A 24,521-nucleotide genomic window follows, 5' to 3' on the forward strand; every position below is an offset into this window, starting at 1 on the left:
AGATGTCATACATAGGTCAAACAACATGCATCGTTCGTAACAGATTTGTGGAACGTCAAAGATACACACGCTTATGACAGCCAGACAAGTAGCTGTGGCCAAACATTATACTGGTACAGGGCATTCCACGAACTACAGTGATGTGCAGATTTTAACATCCACCTCTTCCTTTGGGATTCTGCCTTCAAGGAAGCTAAGGAGATTAGATTAGCTAATAATTCAATAAATAGAGATAGTGGTTTTAATTTGGACAAAACATGGAATCCGACTCTTGGGATAATTAAACTGCAGAGAAGTCATCACGGTGTCAACATCGCCGAATTGAATGTCTGTATGCCTTCACCAGAGGTGGCGCATATGTAAGTGTACCTCTTGACCGTCGACCAGCGTCTGTGACCCATATGCGCAGCATGAAGCATATAAGGCCACACATGGCACCTTTTTGTCAATCTTGCAACTCACTCTGAGGATGACTGGACGATATGTGGCCGAAATATCAGTGGAAGAATTTTCATTTGCGTGGCTGCATGCCCGACACTTGATGGACCATTCATTACGCCGCGAGAAGTTGAAAAAGTATGTTGATGTTATTGTGGTCTTCAGTGTAGAGACTGGTTTGATGAAGCTCTCCATGCTACTCTATCCTGTGCAAGCTTCTTCATCTCCAAATAACTATTGCAATCTACATCCTTCTGAATCTGTTTAGTGTATTCATGCCTTGGTCTCCATCTACAATTTTTACAATCCCCACTTCGCTCCATTACTAAATTGATGATCCCTTGATGCCTCAGAACATGTCCTACCAATTGGTCCCTTCTTCTAGTCAAGCTGTGCCACAAATTCCTCCTCTCCCCAATTCTATTAAGTACCTTTTCATTAGTTACATGATCTACCCATCTAATCTTCAGTATTCTTCTGTAGCACCACATTTCGAAAGCTTCTATTCTCTTTTTGTCCAAACTATTTATCGTCCATGTTAATCTTCCACACACTGCTACACTCCATACAAATACTTTCAGAAAAGACTTCCTGACGCTTAACTCTATACTCGATGTTAACAAATTTCTCTTCTTCAGAAACGCTTTCCTCGCCATTGTCAGTCTACAAATTATGTCCTCTCTACTTCAATCATCACCAGTTATTTTGCTCTCCACCCATCTCCTTAATTCCCACCTTTTTGCTGTTTCTTCAGTTTTAATCTATGGTTCATAATGAACAGATTGTGGTCAGAGTCCACATCTGCCCCTGGAAATGTCTTACAATTTAAAACGTGGTTCCTAAATCTCTGTCTTACTATTATATAATCTATCTGAAACCTTCCATTGTCTCAAGCCTCTTCACGTATACAACCTTCTTTCATGATTCTTAAACCAAGTGTTAGCTATGATTAAGTTATGCTCTGTGCAAAATTCTACCAGGCAGTTTCCTCTTTCATTCCTTACCCCCATTCCATATTCACCTGCTACTTTTTCTTCTCTTCTTTTTCGTACTATCAAATTCCAGTCTCCCCCCCCCCCCCCCAAGACTATTAAATTTTCATCTCCCTTCACTATCTGAATAATTTCTTTTATCTCATCATACATTTCTTCAATCTCGTCATCTGTGGAGCTAGCTGGCATATAAATTTGTACTACTGTAGTAGGCATGGGCTTTGTGTCTATCTTGGCCACAATAATGCGTTCACTATGCTGTTTGTAGTACCTTCCCCACATTCCTATTTTTCTATTCATTATTAAACCTACTCCTGCATTACCCCTATTTGATTTTGTATTTATAATCCTGTATTCACCTGACCAGAAGTCTTGCTCCTCCTGCCACTGAACTTCACTACTTTCCACTATATTTAGCTACATAGGCATATGGAATAGATTCATTCATAGTTATTCTGAACTGTCCTCACCCTTTTTCCAGTTGTCGGACGATCTGTCACTAATCGTTGCGCAAACCAAAAATTACTTCTTGTTTTCGCAGCCTTGTCTGCTGTGTGGTATAGTAGGGTGGCCGTTATTTTTCAACTTTATAAAAAGTTGTCACAATTGACAAACGCAACAATCTGCACAATGTTTTATGTTTTACATCGCTCAAACGACTGTAAGATGGCCCCCGATGACAATTGACTTTATGAATTTTTCACACAAGTCACATTTAAAAAAAATAATAATACTAAAATAAAAAAATAAAAAAAATAAAAAAATAGGCATTTCATTTCCAATTACCTTTAGAAGCTAATAATGAAAATTAAAACAAATTTAACAGTGTCATTGCTGTGGGTCCGTATACTTGTCCTGTTCCGCCATTTCCCAGGTGCCATGCAAGTGTATATGCGCATTACTCAGATTTCCCTACAGTGCTATGAATGCCAGTACACATCCTGACTTGTCTACCTCTCACTGCTGCGGAAGAGTTACTTACAAATCTCACTGAATAAAAAAGGTTCAAGTATTTCTCATACCACATACGTGCCTCATTGGGTGCTGTCAATTGCAAAAAACATTTCGACATCTCGAATCACTAACGAGATACGACGACTGTTACGACTACACGATTCGCGATGTGCAAGGAAGGATGTGAATGGGCATGTCATATACGATCGTCCTTCGTATATGAAACCCTGAACTAGAGAACAAAATGAGATATCAGTCTACTCTCAACTTCAAATAAAATTCTGGTATCTTATCTACATTTCATTCACTGCAATGTACGAGTTAAAATCAACAATACGCGAAGTTTACACAATGCGTTTCTTGATGCAATATATTACTCAATTTGATACAGCGCAGTATGATGGATAATGACAAGAAATTCTGCTCTTTATCAAGTGACGACATCAGACCATAGGATGTGCAAAAATCAAACTTTTCCAACTAACAGTTTTCAAAAAATCGGACGATAAGTACTTCGTATCGGCCAGAACACCATCGTTCACTCTTTTTGTCTATCGATGATAAATTTTGACTGTATGTTCCAATCAAATCATCTGCTGTTTCTTAAAATCAATCTTTACATCAAATATCACCATAATTTTTCATAAATTATCCAACAATAGCTTATCCAAAAGGAAAGACAAAACAGTAAGAATTAATACTGATTAAAGCTCTTAAACTGTAAAGTTTTGCTTGAACTGTTATACTCAATCTTACATCAAACCAAAACAGTCAATTACATATTACAGTACACATATCGTCACAAGACAATAATATATGGACACACAAGTACAAAGTGAGAGGAAAACTCAGTACTTTCTAAATGCAAATAAGAAACGACAGAAAAAATGAAAAGAGGAAAATCTTTTTAACATTTGTCACAGATTGCAGCAGAGGCTGCAGCTATCCAACGCCACTCTGACAATTTGTTCTTGCAGACAAAACCTAAATATAAATTACACCCCGTAGCCAACTTGTAGGTCAGCTTACCTCTCTATTTCTTATAAAATATTTTTGTTTCCAGTCTTACACGTAAATACGTGGCAGTAGTTAAAATAGTGTGTTTAAGTCGCACCGTGCTACGGCTTCGGAAGCATTTTAATTTCGGTACTCACCGAGCAGTTCGTCATCGTCGCCCAGTTCTCCAAGTATCGCTCCGACGCCTTCTTCTTCCAACTTCTCTAGTTCTTCGGTCACACTTTCAGGTATTTCTTGAGCATCCGATGACACAATGGCACCTACAACGATGAAAAGTAAAGCAACTGAGAATTCTGTCGAAAGTAAAACGCGAGCACAGCACAGCTGTGACATTTTAGTTAGCGGTACGGTATCTCACAACAATCGGGTGCATTTAAATCTCGAACATTATGTACAAACTCGAGTGCCCCGGTGACAAGTGCACGAGACATCATCAGAACAAGACTGAATGAACTCACAGGTCCCCTCACAGGTCCCCCTGCACAAACTGCTGGCAGCACTAAGCACTCTAATTAATTAACTTTATGCTCTAATTGCAGTCTTTCATTAATTGTTGGTTCTCTATTCCACATTTCATTTCCAAAGTAGAATGGCTATTTTACAGCAATGTGGACGGTGCAACATACAGAAATTTGGTGTAGTCCAGGAGGTGTGTACAGATGGCTGAAGTGGTCAAGGCAACCACTCTAATAGGATGACAAATCTGGGTTCGGATCCCAGTCCGGCACAAATTTTCTTATGTTACGAATAGATAATAAATCTGCACTTAACACAGCTGACACCGAGATATTTTCAGACAGAGAATTTATTTCGAATTAAAGTGACATTCCTAATTCAATGTGCTATCAACTGCAATACTGCAACAGCTCCCTTTCTCTTTCAATGTTCTGCAGAAAATTTGTTACCTCATCTTCAAAATGCCACAAGTAGTTTGTGTTTCAACTCTTTTACTGTGAACGGAAATTCGTCGCACGTTAGTGAAGGCTATCGACTCCTTTATTTCGACAGTTGCCACGCAGTTCACTCAAAAGTGGCCAGGATGAAGGACGGCCCACATACATTCACTGTACAGTAAACACAGTGAAAGAGCCTAATTTTCTTTTAAACAGTTATTTTTGATAAATTATCACTGTACCTGATGATATATTAAATGTTCGGAAAGAATATTTTGACAACTTATTTTTGAACAGCCCAGAACTAGAAAAGAAGCTGTAGGTAATTCGCCCTACGATAGCTGTACATCTTGTAAATGGCCCAACATACGAAGAGTAATCAACAATTTGAGAAAAACTGTAAATACCACAATGTAGTGGGAGCTGATGGAGTACCGGGGAAATTTCTGAAACACGGCAACCGTAAACTTCACGAAAAATTGTTTCATTTTATTCTTAAAATTTGGAAAGACGAAAAAATACCAAATGAATGGAGGGAATCAATCATTATCCCTACACACAAGAAAGGAGATAAACAAAACTGCAAGAATTACAGGGGAATATTCCAACTGGTCACAGCATAAAAGTACTGTCACATATAATATTTTAGAGACACCCCCTATACCGAGGACATAACAGGGGACTACTAGAATGGTTTTTGGAAAAGTAGATCGACAACAAGCAGCATCTACTGCATCGAGACCATAGATGACAAAATATGGGAATACAACAAGAGCATCCATTACCTGTTCATAAACTTCCAGAAAGCCTACAATTCGGTGCAAAGAGAAACAGTTCCAAAAAGCCTACAGTTTGGTGCACAGAGAAATGGTGCAGGGAATCATGGCAGACTACGGAATCCCCAAGAAACTCATCAATTAGGTCAAAGTGCGTATGGAGAAGGCAGTAGGCAGGCTGACATACTGTGGCTCAGTATCCGACTGTTTTGAAATGGCTTCAATCTTGCCACGGAAAGCGTGCTACGAGAAACCAAACGAGTGACAAATGGAAACATTAAAGATAAGCAACCAAATATACTGGCCTATGCAAATGACAGTTTTAACTGGAAATAACAGTGGTGAAAATGAAACACCAAATGAAACTGCCACGAAAATAGGCTTAAAAATTATCGTATAAAAAACATAATATACGATAGTACGAAGGAAAAATATGATTGCAGAATAACATTATAATCTTCACACGGAAAACTGTACTTTTCAGGAACACTCCCAACTTGAAATATCTTGGTGTAATTAGAAATGTTTGCAATAGAAGATACGGAACACAAACAGAGTTTACTTTTCCCTCCAAAAACTTCTATCCTCCGAACTAGGAAAACCGAGCTGAAATTCTACAACACAATCATCAGGCCACTACTGCTACATGGAACCGAAGCACAGAGTGTGACCAAAAATGGAGAGCACCATCTCTCACTCTTTGAAAATAAAGTGTACAGAAAAATCTTCGGGCGTATATCTGACAAAGCAACACAAAGGTGGATTTGAAGATCCGACAAAGAAATAGTTAAGCTAGAGGACTAATCCTCGGTAGCGAACATCGCTGAAGTGAGACGTTTGCAATGGGCGAGCCACAATGTCGGAGTGGACCGTGGCAGAATAGTCCGTCAGATATAAGAAGATGGAAAGCTCGAGACGCCCTGGAAGACTGAGAGGCAGATGGTAAGAGGAGGTGACCTGAGACAGCAGAGAGCTGGGTATCACTGATTGGGAAGAAGTGGCACAAGACGGGAAGAACAAGAGGCGTATAGGGAGAGCAATGTGGGATTGTTACGTCCCAAAGAAGCCAACAGAGGGACTGACTTTAGTAACTATGTATAGAGCATTGACAATACCTACATTTTCATGCCACTGTGAATAATCTGTCTTAAGGAACTTGTCACTTAAATTAAATCTGTTTAAAGGGACCCTTATTAAGAAAAAAACTGTTCAATTTCATTAGTCATAATTTTTGTAATTTTACCAATTCCTACAATCTTTCAGCTGTCAGTTCTGATTAATAACTCAAATGGCACTAACAGTTGTTATATTTTATGCTGTTGTGACACAGACGAATGATTTAATTGCAGTGTATCCCCTACTTTACGTTTTCATGGGGTCCAGACTTAAAAACCGCAAAACTGAGGAAAACGCAGAGCCAATGAAAATGTTAAAAACCTCCAAAATATGAACAAAACCATATGTACAAGTAAAAATCGTAATACTCTCTAACACAATGTATAAAATCTGTGTATAAGCAAAGGAAACTAAATGTAAAATACAATGTTTATACAATAATTTGTGGTAATGAATTTCTTCAGTTCTTAAAAAATCACAGATGTGTAACAAGTAAAAACTTGTCAAAAAATTGAAAGTAGTATGTGTGTATAAGGAAACTGAGATATTTTCCTATATGTTACAACCACCAATTATACATCAACAAATGCCAGACATCTTCCCTTTGTGTTCACCCAGCAAAAACAAAAATTGAAGCATACAGTGAATTAAACCAAAAACTGAAGTACGGTGAAAGATGTCAGAACCTAATGTGTGCGTGCAAATTGGGTCGAGTCCATATTTCAAGCTGTGTACATACTAAGCTTAAAACATGTTTGCAAAACACGTTTCCGGCTATTTGATGTGGACACCATTTGGAAATATCTTTCAAAACACAGAAAGATCTGTCCATAGCAATGCCCTTACAGATCAAAGGAAAAAATGTTTCACGCCAGCTACAGCATGTCACTGCTGCACGGTGCAAGTGTGTGTATGTATGTTGCACTGTGCTGTCTGTTGTATAGAGCTGTTAAGCGTTTTGTTTTCTCTGGCTGTATTAACTTTTTCTTAGGGGGGGGGGGGGGGGGGGGGATTATGCAGTGCACGAAGCAGCACATTGTCGAGTTGTTATTGTTGTGCCAGACTGATGGCTGCTTGTGCAAGAAGCAGTAAAAGAATAGAAATAAAACAAGATGCTCTGCAGAAAACTGCTGCTCCATTTGGTAGAATACTGAGAAAGACTGTGCAGGAAGTCACAACTCACAATAAATAAATAAAAAAATAAAAAAAGAATGAACGACTGACGTCTTTCATTCTGTCTGCGTGAACCATTAATAGTTCAGCAGCAGTATTACAGTTTCCTCGCCTCTAGACATTGCAAAGTCAGAAACAGATGAAAAACAATGTAGGAAATAGTAAGAAATACATGTGAAACACTATAGGAAATATTTCCAATAAAGCATATTTTCAGTGACAGTATGGACGCCTCTTCACACGACTTTTTGATGTCACTAGTGGGCTTTCGACTATGACTTTTGTAAGCGCTTTTGAACAACTCCTGTGTGAACTTCTATAATTCATTTCCTTCGTAGTGTGTGACGTACGAGCGCAGTATGCTGTTTCGAAGCAACGGTGCATTCAAATTACCGTACGACAAAGTTGTCACACTTATCATTAAATGTCAATTAATAAAGCTTCAACGATGTACGGCTTCAAGAGCTTTTATAATAACTAATTCACAATACAAAATTCCAATGAGTAAGCTGTATCATAATGGTTAATGTCACGGTTAACTGAGTCAGAGGTTATAGGTTTGCAATTCACTACATGCCAATATTTTTTTCAACTTAGCATTGCTATCAGGCTTGTTATTATCATAATACCATATGTTTTCCAGTAATCGATGTTGTGCAACATTTCTGTCTAGTTAGAGAATGAAGGATGAAATAAATATTTAGCCATTTATTTCCAAATGTGAGGTGATTTCCAAGTGTGTGGTTACGCAAAAACCTAAGAGGACAGCTCACATTTGTGCAAGTGAAATAAGCAGCAATAAAATTCATACCATTCCTTATCACAAATATTTCACAGCTTTATTCCAAATATAAAGCGATTTCTGAGTGTGTGGTTAGGAAGGAACCTAAAAGGACATCTGAAATTGCTGCAAATGACAAGACAAGCAATAACATCCATACTGTTTCTTGTCACAAATATTTTGCATGTTGTGCAACCACAAATATATTCCCCAGAGAGATCTTGCTGCAACTGAGATTCTTCAGTCACTAACATGTCCACGACACTATAACAATCGACAGATCGACATCCTCATTCCTGGTCGCCTTCACAGCGCCACCGAGTCACGATTATGTCAGAAACTGCAAAAAGTAGTGTGAAACGTACTCAAGCCATCATAATTGCACGGTGAAGCTAAATATTGCAAGTTGTGTTGGCAACACTGATCGTGGATTACGTCAGCATTTCCTCTCTAACGTCCGCCCCCCCCCCCCCCCCCCCTCTGTAACAGCCTAAATATTCCCTTAACTCCACCATCAACCACTTTGTGAACCGCCTGTCTTTTGTGCCACTTGTTACTCATTCAGTCACATCAAATGCCAATAGGAAGAAAACAGGATGAAGTCAAGCGAGACATGAGTAACAATTTAGAATCGAGTAACCTCTACAAGAAAGAAACGTAAAAACAGGGAATTTTTAGCACTGACCTTATGGGTTCTTTACAGGGGCTATAAATTTATAGTGTAAAATTGTGAAAAACGTAAAATCGGAGAACGTAAAATCGAAGTTCCACTGTAAAAAGCCATTTACTACTAGTTTGATGGTCCACTTTTTCCCACTCTTTTCCATAATAAGATAAAATGACTGAAATGTGTCTAAAATTACCAGTGTTGAACTGGTAGTAATATTTTCTTTTACTTTATTTTTTAATACATTCATGAATAAAATTTACGTTTTAAGTACATTAATAGGTAATTTAAGAATTGTTGAATTTCATAGTCATTTCAATATCATATGTTAATAGCTGCCTGTGCTCGCTCATTCAGAAGTTCTCCTTCTCAAGTAACTGATGGCTGTCTCCATGTATGAACCTTGGGGCTGCTTTCAAATGTTGATTGTTCAAAAAATTGTTATCTTTTTCAATTGTAAAAAATCTTCAAATCTGTGCTGGGTTGTCCAGGTTCTGAAAAAAGGAATTGTTTCTTTTTACTTGTGAAGTTCACAAAAATTCTGCATTTACAGAGTTGCCACAGCTGCCGATAAGAGGTTTCTAGTTTTAGTAAGCCATTTCTCGGCTCCTGTGCCAAAAATCACGATTTTCTCCAACAAATCTTCATTTCCCACACAGATGGCACGACACTGTGATGCACGGTTAACCTATGCAGCTGCAAATTATAAAAGAAAACTAATAAACAACCAGTCTACATTTTGTTATTGATGAATTATTGTGCACAAGTAACATTTAATTGATATTTTTCCTGGAAATTTATCAAAAACACATATAGCGTGCATAATTAGATAAAAAAATAAATAAATGAGTAAAAATGAACAGATCGCAAAAAAGGAATGACTACCAGTGAACTAGTTCCCCGGGAGGAACAAGTTTGCCCATCTCTTGTCAGAGGTAGTGTTTTCCACTGTGTTTTGTGAACACAGATAACAGAGTTACAATAATGGAAATTGACGACAATAAAACTGCAGGTGACAAACCCTGTAAAATCACTAATTGTGCTGCAAGAAACAGCAGCACTAATAATCAAATGTGCTGTTTAACGGAATAAAATAAAACCGAGTGGAATAAAGGAAAACACTCTGACGAAAGTACAACATTATTGAAACACTCTCGGAAAAAATAGAGAACGTCACGAGACTGGACTTTGCTCAAAGGTGGAATCAAGAAAGTATTCATTCTTAAAATAAAGCCCCAACTAATTATTACTCAGTAGTCACCAAATTCTCATCTGTACAACAACAGCAGCAAGTGTTACCTCAGAGCAGAGACGACAGGGTAAGCGAGAACACGGGAGGAGTGGGAGCACGGCGAGGAGGATGTCGGTACTCACCGGCAGTAGCGAACGGCGACGGCTGTGGGGACGGTTCCTGGTGGTGTGCCTGCGGCTGGGTATGCTGCACCAGATGGTCGTAAGGATCCAGAGGGTTGCGCTGCGCACGCAGCAGCGCTCCCGGGTACCGCTGCTGCAGAACGTGTCGGATTCTCGGGTCCGGGCCCTGTCGCAACAGAGGAGCGTCTCGCGTCAACGGCAGACAGGAGTACGTGACGAGAGGTGCTCACTTCTGTGAGCCCTTTCTGACACGTTAGGTAGCATTGCTAAGTCACAATTTGTTCCCGTCAAAATACGCGAGCTCTCGTTTGAAAAAAGATCTGTCCAAACACCGGCTAGTTATCAGTCTCACTTACACGGTTGAGGCCAGCTCGACACCTGCACTACACAGTGAGTTGCTCTTCAATTAATTACTTTTCTACGAATGGGTTTTAAGGTGTAGCAAATTTGTTAAAATATGTCAGTCTCTGAAGACTGTCGGAGAAGAAGGGCTCTCGGCCTCCAGGGTCCGGGGTCACGGCAGGAGGCCGAGGAGCGACAGCCGAAGGCAGCACACTGGTAAGCACCGTGCTACATTCGGTTTAGAGATGACTGGTAAAAACTCGACTCTTCACAGAATCGAACTTCTCGTTACTGCACAAACAAATTAACGAGTAAAATTCAGCACCTACGGTCCTAGTACCCTTCGTACAGCCACACACTGCACGAGGTCACTTTTGTCACCCACTCGGTAGACGGAACCTAGCGATCGCACCAATACACCCCGAGTTCTACACTGTTATAATAATTATCCTTATAGAGGCGATGCCACTTCCCTAGGAAGGTGTCAATAGTTCGATCACTGTTTTTGCTAAAGGCTGTCCGGCACCGGAATATATCTCGAATGAGGAAATGTATTCCGCACTCGAATCACACGGCATCCGAGTGAGTATGCCTTACTTCGTAATTTTTGACGATTTGTACACTTTAAAATTTAACCGTCCATGCCACGGTATCAATCACTTAAGATTAAAAGATTCGTTAAGCTTTTTGGAAAAATAATCGATTACAAATTGCACTTTGAAAAGCTACTCGGCATTATCCGGTTTATTGTTGTTGTCGGAAAAGGTAAAAATTATAATATTTGTCTGAATTGGTTGCGGGACATTGTTTTGTGAAATATCAGTGTGTCTATCGACAGATTCGGTGACCGATAATCATCTATCCTTGCTTTTTTCACTATTTCCGTAAGGATAGCAAGCCCAAACAATTTTCTAAGTTCAGGTCCCATAACGTTGACAAATAAGACTTTTTTTTACCAGTTCGCTACTATTGAAATTTTGAATGTAGTTCTTGTCGGTTTCATTGCTAATATATTCAAATAGATCGATCCCAATATATAATTGTACGATATCATCGAGACTCTGTGTATCTGTGGGAAATATGTGTGGACCTAGAGATCCTTCAAATTTATTATCGGTCCTCGGTAAATCAAAGTCTGACCACTGTACACAGTCTTCTTCATCTGATTCAGTTGGCAACCGTAGTATTTGCCGAATTCTTCTCGGACGTCTTTCACTATATTCCAACAATTCAGCTTCACTTTCCTTCTTTTTTATATCCAATGTCTTCTTCCCAAACGGCCAAGTTATCCTGAACGTCAGACAAGATGTCTGCGGATTCATCGTAAATAATTGTATCATCTTTTTCGGCTGTCACGATGAAAGAGCAAAGTTCTTATAAAAACAAAAAACTTGTTGACGTGAGTAACTTAGTGTTACCTAAACATAACACCAACAGAATGCAAAAGATACTGAAGTGCTGTCGCCGGCCACTGCGCAATACTATGCTCACGACACTACTGTGGTGTCGCCGGCTACTGATCGGTACTGTGCACGTCACCACTGCGGTGTCACCGGCCGTTGACCACTTTTTCATGCACGACACCATTGTGGTGTCAGTGGACAGCATAGTGTTAATGCTGTTTAACAATATACCTCGTTACGAGTAGAGTGACATTATTTTAAATTTTTAAATTCGGTCCTTAATTACTTGAACTTTTTTTTTTCTTTTTCTTTTTCTTTTCTTTTTTTCCTGGAAGAATAATATAGATAAGAAAACAGAGTGAGAAGTAAAGATGGATAAAGAGAAAGTTATGAGAAGAGAAATGAATAGCGCAATTAAAAAACTGGAAAAGGGCAGAAAAGGAGATGATGGAAAAATTAGAGAGAAAACGTTAAGATACAGAAGCGGTCAAATTCTGGAAGGTCTAGGACTGCACTGCAAGAGCGACACGTCGGGTGGAGAGACCGGGAGTACCAGGACAGAGTGGCGGCAGCAGCAAGCTACTCGTGCCCCTGCAGGGCATCTCCGTCAATTGGCTGCCGCTGTTCTCGAGATGGCAGTTCTTCTGTGTGTCTGCCAGTTTACCATTTTATCCTCGACCTTCCCTCCCTCTTTCAATTTCGCTTCCTCTTTCCTGCTAGCTCTTAACTGCAGGGCTCATTCCAACTCGTAGAGCTCATTCTGACTCTCATTTTTCTTTTTCCTTTTTTCACCCGGCCATCTCCAAAACTGCTTCGACCTCCTAATCTCACCGACGCCACCTCGTTCGACTCGGTCTCACCTCGTCCTCACAAAATGTGACTCCCGGTAAGTAAGAAGCTGATTGTGGGTGCCAGATTAAAAACAATCAGAGATTAAAACTTGTCTGTGGAGTACAATATAATAAAACTTCTGAAGAATGAAGGCACAGAGAAAGTGATGGGGGTGGTACAAAAGATCACAAATGGTACACTGTATTAAGTAATTTCCAGATGACAATGACACTCCACATTATCAGTTTACAATGTCTATTAGCATTTCTACAGGCAAGGGAAAACTGTCGATTTAATGAATTTCTGATTTTTGCAAAAACTGACTGAAATAGTTTAACATATAAACGTTTACATAAAAAATTTACAGGAAGGAATTTCACAGTTACACTGAATTTTCTACCAGTATATTACAGCTGTTAATCACCACGAAAATAAACAGAAAAAGCTGACTCTCGATTACGTCAGAGAGTAAACTGTAAAAATCGACATTACGACAGGATTAACTTTTCCGTGACAACTAATACGTTTACAAACAACTTATTTATTACGAAAAGTGACCGTTCTTCCCATTGAAATGGCTATTTCTTCACAAAAAACGCACAAATCCTTTATAATACTTGAGTAAAACAATGAAAACAGACCCAAAAGATACCAAGTGCTAACATTATCTGTGCCCTTACTGTGTTACACCAGTAATTTAGATATCTCTGCCTTACCTGGAGGGGTGGCCTGAGTGCAGCCTGTGCCTGCAGTGGCAGCTGGGCAGCCCTGATCACAGCGGGGGCAGCGAGGCGCGGCGGGCGCGACGGTGCGGGAGGCAGCGGCTGCCGGAACTCCGCACCGGGGTCCGCCGCCACCTCCGCGCCACCGTGCTGCTGCGGCGCCAGCTGATCTGTCGGCAGCCGTAAGACACGGAGTCAGGAGGCGATTCTGTATTAAGGTGCTCTTAACGGTGCATGTAACTGTTTAGGCCTTAGGGTGAAGAGTGTGTGTGTGTGTGTGTGTGTGTGTGTGTGTGTGTGTGTGAGTGAGTGAGTGAGAGAGAGAGAGAGAGAGAGAACACTCATGCAACTTCACTGTCAGACAGACATACCTGAGACTTCACAAATATAAATAAGTAAACCATTTCTATTACATAAATAGCTCAAAAATAGTTTTGCCAATTCTCATTACTCACATCTTTCTGTTTTCTGATCAGAATTCCCTTTCTCGACACTACTGACTGCAGGAAATGGTTACACACAGCAACCTTCATAACAAAAGTAAAAGCAAACTAGCATTTTCATTGCAGCTCAGTACAGAAGTCTGTGTCAACAACTGTGAACACAACAGCACAGATTGTTTACAAATTTAAGTCTGCACTCGTCGTCACTTTTCGGCGAGAAGGGTTGTCCGTACAGAAAGCCGGATACCCAATGTACACCGCTGTCACACCACAAAAACCTCGTCTGCTATTGTAAGACACGAAATATTGGTGACCCGGCTCCCGACGTCCGTCCTCGATCGACAATACCCGACAGTGTGACCTGCAAATTGTTTTGTATTTACCGTGAGGAAAATGCGAGTGAACTACGTGATGCTTTTTCAGAGGCAACTACGAGGGCCGTGTCGAGTCGGACAGTATTCCACGCGATCGATTTGCCCCCCGGGCATCCACTGTGAATGACAGTACGGGCCTCCAGTACTGTGACGTGTGAAGCAGGTCGACAGAGGAACTCAGATCGACGACACCGAGTACCCGCATTGACGAGAGCAGCATTTTTCGAACACCTGACGATTGTCGTACGTGTGTGGAGGCAGCCAGGTACTACAGCGTGTTTCGGGCGTACAGACCGACAGGCTCAGCTGAGAAGTGGGTCAGTCACACTTTGGGCCAGTATCACTTACTGATGTTTTAACACTCTCGACTCTGTCGACGGCAATTTCGGAGCCGTCCCGAATCGGGACAAACTCCTCCTCCAAACAAATGACCGGTTCTACAATCGACATTTTCGCGGTAAGTTCATCTTTCGAGACAATAATGAGTGATAACACCACTTTCGCCCACCAAACATCTTCCAGCGTGAAATAGGAATTGTAGAAATGGAACGGTCCGAGGCATATGCCGAAACTGACCCGATCGAGCACACTCGGGACCCGTAGAAACTCACAGTGCACTGTCACAGCTGTTACAAGAACCCTCCTCACACACTGGGTGACCTCAGCAGGACCGGCACCGAAGAGTGGGAAAATCTCGAGCAGCATATCGACCACTTCAGCATACCGATAAGGATCTGTGCAGAACAGCGTGGCAAATACTAGAGATGTGCTCTTTTGAATACACTGCCTTTATTTGTGTTGTTATTGTTGCTTTGTATTTATTTGACAACTAAGTAATCAATAATAATAATAATAATAATAATAATAATAATAATAATCTCTGTCACCGCATGCTCCCCTGAAATGTAAATGTACATATATTTGCAGATAAGTGGGTGGTGCAAAGTTCGTTTTGGGAAATTCACACGACACGTCCTCACCTGCCGCCCACAGCCTGGGCCCCGGCTGCTCGTCTGCCGCCTTCTTGGTCTGCAGGAGGTCCCGCAGCTGTTCCTGTGCAGGTCTAGGTGTCAGAGCCGGCACGGCGTACGGATCTGCGGCCGCCACAGCGCCCACACCTACGCCGGCGGACTGAGGCGGCGCGCCCACGTGGGCCTGTACGACGGGCGGGCCGGGGCGGACGAAGCCCAGGCCGGCAGCTGTCACATACCCACCCGCATCTGGACCGCGCGGGGTGAACCCGTGTCGCGGGGGGGTCGGGCCTCCGGCAGCGGCGGCGGCAAACTGGACGGCGCGCATACCCGGCGGAGGCGGTGGCGGGGCTCCTTGAGGGTACGGTGTCGGGGTGTACCTGCAGATCGTGGAAAGTTTAGTTTTCCTCTGACAGCTGAAAGATGTAATCGATCTTAATTACTCCCTCAGATAGTGACTAATCGGGCAGATAAATGGAAAACTGTTTAATCCCCACTGTTGTACAATCTTACAAAATTATTACAAATTCTTTTCGTGGCGTAACACGTGATTACTTCTTTTTAAATGTGAAAACAGATGAACACCACTCTCTCCCTTCTTCCTCTACGCAGTTATACTGTCAGCGTCTCCCTCTCACTGTGCTTACAATATGCCTATAGGTTGTACAGTGGGGCGAGAGCAGCTCTGGAACAGCCCATACATTTGACACGTATCACTCATTCATAGATAAGGTATAAAACACAAAAAAAAACATTTGGGATGAGGCAAATCTGAGTGATACCCGAAGGTTGTTTTGTCAAATATGGGGATTTACAAGCATAATCTGCAACATCAACGTACATTATTGGCTTCCATTGTTAACTGGTATAGTGCCTCCTGCTCTACGCAGATGTACTGCCCTTATGAGAGAATTCCACAAGATCTCCAGAAATTCTAACCTACCCGTGCATAGCGACCTGCCACTTTTGAATCTTAAGAGACTGAAAATCACGCCATCCGAATCTGTGCAATTTTGCTGACACGGTTACTAAGGATTTCAAACCCCTCGAAGAATGCAGAGGTCGGTGGGAAGCAGTGACAGATGTGCGCCTGCATAACATCTTCTCAGCTGCTAAACTTCCGAGTGGATTCGACCTACCACACAAGACTCGGACTACTCTCGACAGAATCCGCACCCGCCGTGGCCGATGCGGGGATGCTCGTTTTAAGTGTAAGAAGCTGGCTAATCCAGCCAGTGACTGTGAGGCTCCATACCAGACTGTTCACCCCAATTTGTCAGTGAATACAGGATTCGAGCCTATCACGGTGCTGAAGAGGACTTCCTGCTAGCAACTCCAGATGCAGTGCGCTGGATTTAAGGACTGGATATTCAGTTGTAAAGACAAACTTTAGTTTCTTGTGGGTCAATATGTGTGTATGTATATGTAATTTAATTTTATGATATGTCTGTATTAGCCATACGCTATACAATAATAAATAAATAAATAAAATCTGATATACTTTTTGTAACAAAGTGTAAATCAAGTCGTTAGCTACAGTAAAAGCAGAACCCAATCAAACAATGTGGAGAATTTAAAAACATACAGTATCCAAATGACAGTCGAAACATTGCCGTGCTTTAGTACAAGTGCTTCTATCGGAGATTGTGCATCGTTCCCTTCGAACTGCTTCACCCGGGAAGTTACAAGGGGACCTACAGCTTAATGGGACTCCAAACCACAGCACAATGAGGCACTTTTCACGTACGTCGATCATTTCTTTCGGTAAGGAAACAACAAGTAGCAGAAAAAATTTTACGTTTAACTGGGTATCGATATCCGGGACATTCAAACTTTCAGTCTGGGGCTTCTCACTAAACCGATGACATACACCTCGGTAAACTCAAACACTATCACATACACGTGCCTCTCTTTCTTATCGATAACCTACTGCTAGACTTTCGAGGCTACCTCTGCACTGCGGCCATCATCGGTGGGAATTGCTGTTGAGCTGGGGGCCTCGGGGTGTGCGGCGGCTGGGCGTACGGGTCCACAACGTCGGAAGTGGCCGACCGGAACACGGCCACCTGCTGCGGCTGCTCGGGTAGAGGGGGAATCCCCACCAGGGCCGGCTGGAAGGCGCGCTGTGACTGCGGGGGTGGCGCTGGCGGCCGCGGGACACCCACCCCCGTGACGGCGGCTGCCGCGGGGTGCGGGAAAATCGTGCCGCCCGGAACCGCACCCGCACCTGGATTCGGCAGTCGCTGCCCCTTCTGGGCACCGGAAGGAATCCCCGCGGGTGGCGGGAACGGGGGAGGACGGATGCCCACCGGTGACGTCAGACAACCGTCCTGTATGAACAATAATAGAGAGGTGTGAAATAGAAAGGATAATCTGGTAATGTGGATAGTTTTTAACTTAGCAACAGATACAAATGGGAACAAGAGTTGCTAAGAGCAACTGATGAGGCAGGAGGGACAAATAAAATTTGTATGGATTTTCTAACATAATTTGAGGAAGTGGCAACCAAATAATTATTCCGGTTATTTTGTAGACTTGCTGAGACCGGAGACGTATCGTCGGACTCTCAGAGGAACTTTATCTGACCTACCCCGAAGGTGGTGACGACAAAAATATACACTAAAGACGGGAAAAATAAAATGGAGAATTTGTTAGACAATGTTCAGTTTGGCTTTGAGAACAGCAAAAGCACCAGAGAGAAATTCCAACACCACACTCAATAGTAGAAGTGAGATTGAAGAAAAATGGCACTCGCATAAGAGTTGTCGACCGAGGAAATGCGTTCGACAGCTTAAAATAGTGCAATGTGTATGAAACTCTCAGAAAAATTGGTATAATCTACTGATAAAAACAAGTAACATACAGCATGTACAAGAACCTATAAGGAGCATTAAGAATGGGAGATAGAGAGAGAAGTATTCCACTTAAAAATGTCGTTAAAGGGTCCAGTAGAACTCCTCTAGTGTTCAACCCGTAAACCAAAAAAAGCAATACCAAGTGAAAAAAAAAAGTTTCAAAAACCTATTAAAACATAGGGTGAAAGCATACTAATGATAAGATTCACTGACAATGTCGGTACCCTCTGCAAAAGTGAGGAAGGATTACAGGACCTGCTGGAATGGAAAGTCCTAATGTTCACAAAATACAGACAGAGAGTAAACGACAAAGACAAAAGTGTTGATGAGAATCAGGAATGAAATTAGGGATAAACTTCGCATTAAAACTTGCGAACACATAGTAGACTGTAGGAATTCTGCTACCTCGGAAGCAGAATATCGCACAGCGGGAAAAACAAAACAAAAAACCAGATATAGCACAGGCAGAGGTGGCAATCCTTGCTGCAAAGAAGTGTATGAGTATCAAACATCAGCTAGAATTTGTGGAAGAAATTTCTGGAAACGTACACAGTTGTATGGAAGTAAATCACAGACCATTGGTACACTAGGACCAGAGAAGGACTCTGAAACTTAAGTAAACAAGTTCTCCACAGAATCAGTGAGGAACAAAATGTGTGGCGGACAGTAAGTAGAAGAAGGGACAGGATGGGAGAGTGCTAGAGGAAGCTCTAGAGGGAAGACATCCAACAGATAATGGAGCTTGTCAATATGAGACAAAAGCTTTGTTCTAGTCTTTATCCGCAAATAAGTCACATTCACCTGTGATGAATTAATTTTTCTCCCATAGAACACAATAATCTTGCATTCTTGAGAACTCCTAGCGAACTAGACGTCAGTTCATCTCTCTATGACAGTTTCTGTCAGACAGCGATCACTGCACTTGGACCCTCATAGTACTCTGTAGCAAAATAACCTACCAATTGGCTATACAAAATCTGCAATAAGTATTGACTCAATTTCACATCTCTCTGTGGGCCAAAATAATAAGCCTCACATTTCTACAAAAATTTGTCAAACATGTTACGAGCCTAACTGTTTCATACACTCTAACTATTGTGCCATCAATGTCGTGAAAGCAGTTACAAGATGGACAAAGCAGACAATAGCGACACATCACTACATTATGGCAATCGGACGTGTTGGGGAATATATATATAAATATAATAGAGGGAAACATTCCAAGTGGGAAAAATATATCTAAAAACAAAGATGATGTGACTTACCAAACGAAAGCGCTGGCAGGTCGATAGACACACAAACAAACACAAACATACACACAAAATTCTAGCTTTCGCAACCAACGGTTGCTTCGTCAGGAAAGAGGGAAGGAGAGGGAAAGACGAAAGGATGTGGGTTTTAAGGGAGAGGGGAAGGAGTCATTCCAATCCTGGGAGCGGAAAGACTTACCTTAGGGGGAAAAAGGACGGGTAGACACTCGCGCGCGCACACACACACACACACACATATCCATCCACAAACATACAGACACAAGCACACATATTCAAAGACCGTGACTCCACCAAGAGTGTCTTTCCGCCGTCCACCTAACCTTCGTAACCTCTTAGTTCATCCCTATGAAATCCCCAAACCACCTTCCCTACCCTCTGGCTCCTACCCTTGTAACCGCCCCCGGTGTAAAACCTGTCCCATGCACCCTCCCACCACCACCTACTCCAGTCCTGTAACCCGGAAGGTGTACACGATCAAAGGCAGAGCCACGTGTGAAAGCACCCACGTGATCTACCAACTGACCTGCCTACACTGTGAAGCTTTCTATGTGGGAATGACCAGCAACAAACTGTCCATTTGCATGAATGCACACTGTGCCAAGATGAGCTGGCCGTGCACCAAGGCATGTTTAGCCACAGGGTGATCCTCATTACCAACAAACACTGTCTGCCTGTGTCCATTCATGCGAATGGACAGTTTGTTGCTGGTCATTCCCACAAAGAATGCATCACAGTGTAGGCAGGTCAGTTGCTAAATCACGTGGGTGCTTTCACATGTGGCTCTGCCTTTGATCGTGTACACCTTCCGGGTTACAGGACTGGAGTAGGTGGTGGTGGGAGGGTGCATGGGACAGGTTTTACACCGGGGGCGGTTACAAGGATAGGAGCCAGAGGGTAGGGAGGTGGTTTGGGGATTTCATAGGGATGAACTAACAGGTTACGAAGGTTAGGTGGACAGCGGAAAGACACTCTTGGTGGAGTGGGGAGGATTTCATGAAGGATGGATCTCATTTCAGGGCAGGATTTGAGGAAGTCGTATCCCTGCTGGAGAGCCACATTCAGAGTCTGGTCCAGTCCCGGAAACTATCCTGTCACAAGTGGGGCACTTTTGTGGTTCTTCTGGGTTCGAGGGGATGAGGAAGTGGCTCTGGTTATTTGCTTCTGTACCAGGTTGGGAGGGTAGTTGCGAGATGCGAAAGCTGTTGTCGGGTTGTTGATGCAATGGTTCAGGGATTCCGGACTGGAGCAGATTCGTTTGCCACGAAGACCTAGGCTGTAGGGAAGGGACCGTTTGATGTGGAATGGGTGGCAGCTGTCATAATGCAGGTACTGTTGCTTGTTGGTGGGTTTGATGTGGACGGACGTGTGAAGCTGGCCATTGGACAGGTGGAGGTCAACGTCAAGGAAAGTGGCATGGGATTTGGAGTAGGACCAGGTGAATCTGATGGAACCAAAGGAGTTTAGGTTGGAGAGGAAATTCTGAAGTTCTTCTTCACTGTGAGTCCAGATCATGAAGATGTCATCAATACATCTGTACCAAACTTTGGGTTGGCAGGCCTGGGTAACCAAGAAGGCTTCCTCTAAGCAACCCATGAATAGGTTGGCATACGAGGGGGCCATCCTGGTACCCATGGCTGTTCCCTTTAATTGTTGGTATGTCTGGCCTTCAAAAGTGAAGAAGTTGTGGGTCAGGATGAAGCTGTCTAAGGTGATGAGGAAAGAGGTTTTAGTTAGGGTGGCAGGTGATCGGCGTGAAAGGAAGTGCTCCATCGCAGCGAGGCCCTGGACGTGCGGAATATTTGTGTATAAGGAAGTGGCATCAATGGTTACAAGGATGGTTTCCGGGGGTAACAGATTAGGTAAGGATTCCAGGCGTTCGAGAAAGTGGTTTGTGTCTTTGATGAAGGATGGGAGACTGCATGTAATGGGTTGAAGGTGTTGATCTACGTAGGCAGAGGTCCGTTCTGTGGGGGCTTGGTAACCAGCTACAATGGGGCAGCTGGGATGATTGGGTTTGTGGATTTTAGGAAGAAGGTAGAAGGTAGAAGGTAGGGGTGCGGGGTGTCGGTGGGGTCAGGAGGTTGATGCAGTCAGGTGAAAGGTTTTGCAGGGGGCCTAAGGTTCTGAGGATTCCTTGAAGCTCCGCCTGGACATCGGGAATGGGGTTACCTTGGCAAACTTTGTATGTGGTGTTGTCTGAAAGCTGACGCAGTCCCTCAGCCACATACTCCAGACGATCAAGTACCACGGTCGTGGAACTCTTGTCCGCCGGAAGAATGACGATGGATCGGTCAGCCTTCAGATCACGGATAGCCTGGGCTTCAGCAGTGGTGATGTTGGGAGTAGGATTAAGGTTTTTTTAAGAAGGATTGAGATGCAAGGCTGGAAGTCAGAAATTCCTGGAAGGTTTGGAGAGGGTGATTTTGAGGAAGAGGAGGTGGGTCCCGCTGCGACGGAGGATGGAACTGTTCCAGGCAGGGTTCAATTTGGATGGTGTCTTGGGGAGTTGGATCATTAGGAGTAGGATTAGGATCATTTTTCTTCGTGGCAAAGTGATATTTCCAGCAGAGAGTACGAGTGTAGGACAGTAAATCTTTGACGAGTGCTGTTTGGTTGAATCTGGGAGTGGGGCTGAAGGTGAGGCCTTTGGATAGGACAGAGGTTTCGGATTGGGAGAGAGGTTTGGAGGAAAGGTTAACTACTGAATTAGGGTGTTGTGGTTCCAGGTTGTGTTGATTGGAATTTTGAGGTTTTGGAGGGAGTGGAGCTGGAAGTGGGAGATTGAATAGATGGGAGGGACTGAGTTGGTGTGCAATGAGAGGAGGTTGAGGTTTGCTGGAAAGGTTGTGAAGGGTGAGTGAGTTGCCTTTCTGGAGGTGGGAAACCAGGAGATTGGATAGTTTTTTGAGGTGGTTGAACAGCCGGTGTGGATGTGGGAGAGGAAAGATTAAGGAGTTTTATTAAGGATAGGAGTTGACGGGTGTGAGAGGGAAACATTCCACGTAGGAGAGAGAGAGAGTGAAACATTCCATGTGGGAAAAAATATATCTAAAACAAAGATTCTGTAACTTACCAAACGAAAGCGTTGGTACGTTGATAGAAACAATAACAAACACAAATTTCAAGCTTTCGCAACCCACGGTTGCTTCATCTGAAAAGAGGGAAGGAGAGGGAAAAGACGAAGAGAGAGAGAGAGAGAGAGAGAGAGAGAGAGAGCCATAGGTCGTGTGACAAATGAGGAAAATCACATTTTCTCAATGAAGATGGACAGAGATTATGACCATTTATGAGTGACTGACTGACTGACTGACTAAAAAAAAAAACAACAACACACATTTTGGTTCTACTTGACAACAAAACTTTTCTCCACACTGCATTTTGCACCTCAATCGTAAATCATTTTTTAACAATTAAATATCAGTTTACAGTTTTGAAACAAGCGGTTACCTGAGGCGATAGTCCGGCAGCGACTTGCTGCGACTCTGCAGGGAACGGGATGCCGTCAACACTCATCTGTCGGTGCACTCTTGCCATTGCTGCAACGGTGTTCCACGGTTCAATGTTATGACAGGTACGTCTTTATGTCAACGTACAAAAATGTGACATTTCTGTAATACCACTACAAGATTATAAAAAAAGGAAATAGATTAATTCTGAACAACAGAAATTGTGAATGATGATTAGAAAAATACACAGCTGGTGAACCCTCACGATCACTACAAAAAGTTGCAAACAGTGAAACTTGACAATCCCTCCAGAGACCTCGATCGGAGACCCGTGAATGGGAAGTGTAAATCGCACACACAATAATGACGCTCTTTAATCTGATGAGCAAGCTGAAGGAAACATGAATCTCTGACATATTATAGGAAAGTGGAATAAGAAACAACCGAGATCAGTTCCTGAAAATTTATCTCGTTAGGCAAAATAAAAAATGCAGGAACCCTCAGAACTTTACAAGATATTCTGGTTGAACAATACAGGGCCTAACTAGTGTTGAAGTTTGAGGAAAGAGTTTGAGAGAAATTGCTATAATATGCTGTTCAGTTGTGTCCACATGTCACTACTTAGTCCCTCTGGTGCAGTACTCAAAGTAGAGGCGTAAAAGAAAAGCAAAGTGAACTACTGTTATGTCAATGGTTTTAATTTTGCTAGCTGGATTTAAAGGGTTGTTGTTTCATTCTACGGCAGGACAGTGTGACCAAGCTGATCTGTATAAATGTTGGCAGATAATATATGGATGATTACTATAAAAGAGCCATGATTCATTCAGTCACCTTCTTTTTAATGCCAAAGAAGATATACTTTCTTTTCATGAACTGATCGAATGGTTTACATCAGGATTTTTAGAAATGGCAAAATGTGTGAGATGCTATCAATGCACATACAAAGAAACTTCACTAATTTTAATTTCAATTACAACAGACAAGATAAATCTTACTGCTTACAAGCAACTTGCAAAGCTTTCTATGATGAGGCAGGGTAACTTAGATCAACACAGTTGTAACTACAAAAATATCCGATATCCTTGAACACACTAAACTGCACAACTCCAAAGATAAAGATGAAACCACTAAACTGAGGATAGATCTGAAAAATGTCATACCCCAAGTGTACATGTCGCTGACCTGACAGTGAAATATGACACTTTTGTCACAAGTAGTTGGTTAAAAGGTTATACTCCTCTATAAGATCTTAATGCTTAATAAAAGGCAACCCAGTTTTTGCAGCAATACGACTTATTGTAAGCATTGTGCACTGCAAAATACCTTCACACAATACCTGCAGGTATTTCGCGTTCAGAAGAAAACAGTACAAAATTATTATACACAACACTTCAAATTCATCGCCCTTACTTTGTTCTTTGCTAATCTGTAAACTACTCCCAAAAATTCTAAGCATTCTCAGAGTTGCCCCTCCACAGCCAGCAGTCCTACATTATTTGACATTCTTAAGTATGTTCTGATAAATGGGAGTTGAAAAAAAAATACTTTTGTCTGATGCAAAGCTCACTGTTAGTGACAGAGAGCTTCTCAAAGTGATAATTAGAATAGGGAACAATGACATCGAGTTATTGTTTGGTATATAGGGTACGTTTTTGAACAAATATAATCTGTCTGCTATTTTG

The 24,521-nt window shown here is 42.3% G+C and overlaps 1 protein-coding gene across 1 annotated transcript in view; it reads right to left on the minus strand.

Moving 5' to 3' along the window:
* LOC126215310 (histone-lysine N-methyltransferase 2D-like) overlaps nucleotides 1–24,521 on the minus strand; it is a 459,193-nt gene that overhangs the window by 265,315 nt on the left and 169,357 nt on the right. Inside the window, exons 29-34 of the mRNA XM_049941991.1 lie at nucleotides 22,841–22,929; nucleotides 17,218–17,597; nucleotides 15,277–15,647; nucleotides 13,474–13,649; nucleotides 10,182–10,347; nucleotides 3,539–3,661 (exon numbers count right to left, since the gene is read on the minus strand). Coding sequence (XP_049797948.1) covers nucleotides 3,539–3,661; nucleotides 10,182–10,347; nucleotides 13,474–13,649; nucleotides 15,277–15,647; nucleotides 17,218–17,597; nucleotides 22,841–22,929 — 1,305 coding nt within the window. The remainder of the gene's footprint in view (nucleotides 1–3,538; nucleotides 3,662–10,181; nucleotides 10,348–13,473; nucleotides 13,650–15,276; nucleotides 15,648–17,217; nucleotides 17,598–22,840; nucleotides 22,930–24,521) is intronic.

The sequence above is a fragment of the Schistocerca nitens genome, chromosome 12 (genome assembly GCF_023898315.1).
Source record: "Schistocerca nitens isolate TAMUIC-IGC-003100 chromosome 12, iqSchNite1.1, whole genome shotgun sequence".
Taxonomy (NCBI): domain Eukaryota; kingdom Metazoa; phylum Arthropoda; class Insecta; order Orthoptera; family Acrididae; genus Schistocerca; species Schistocerca nitens.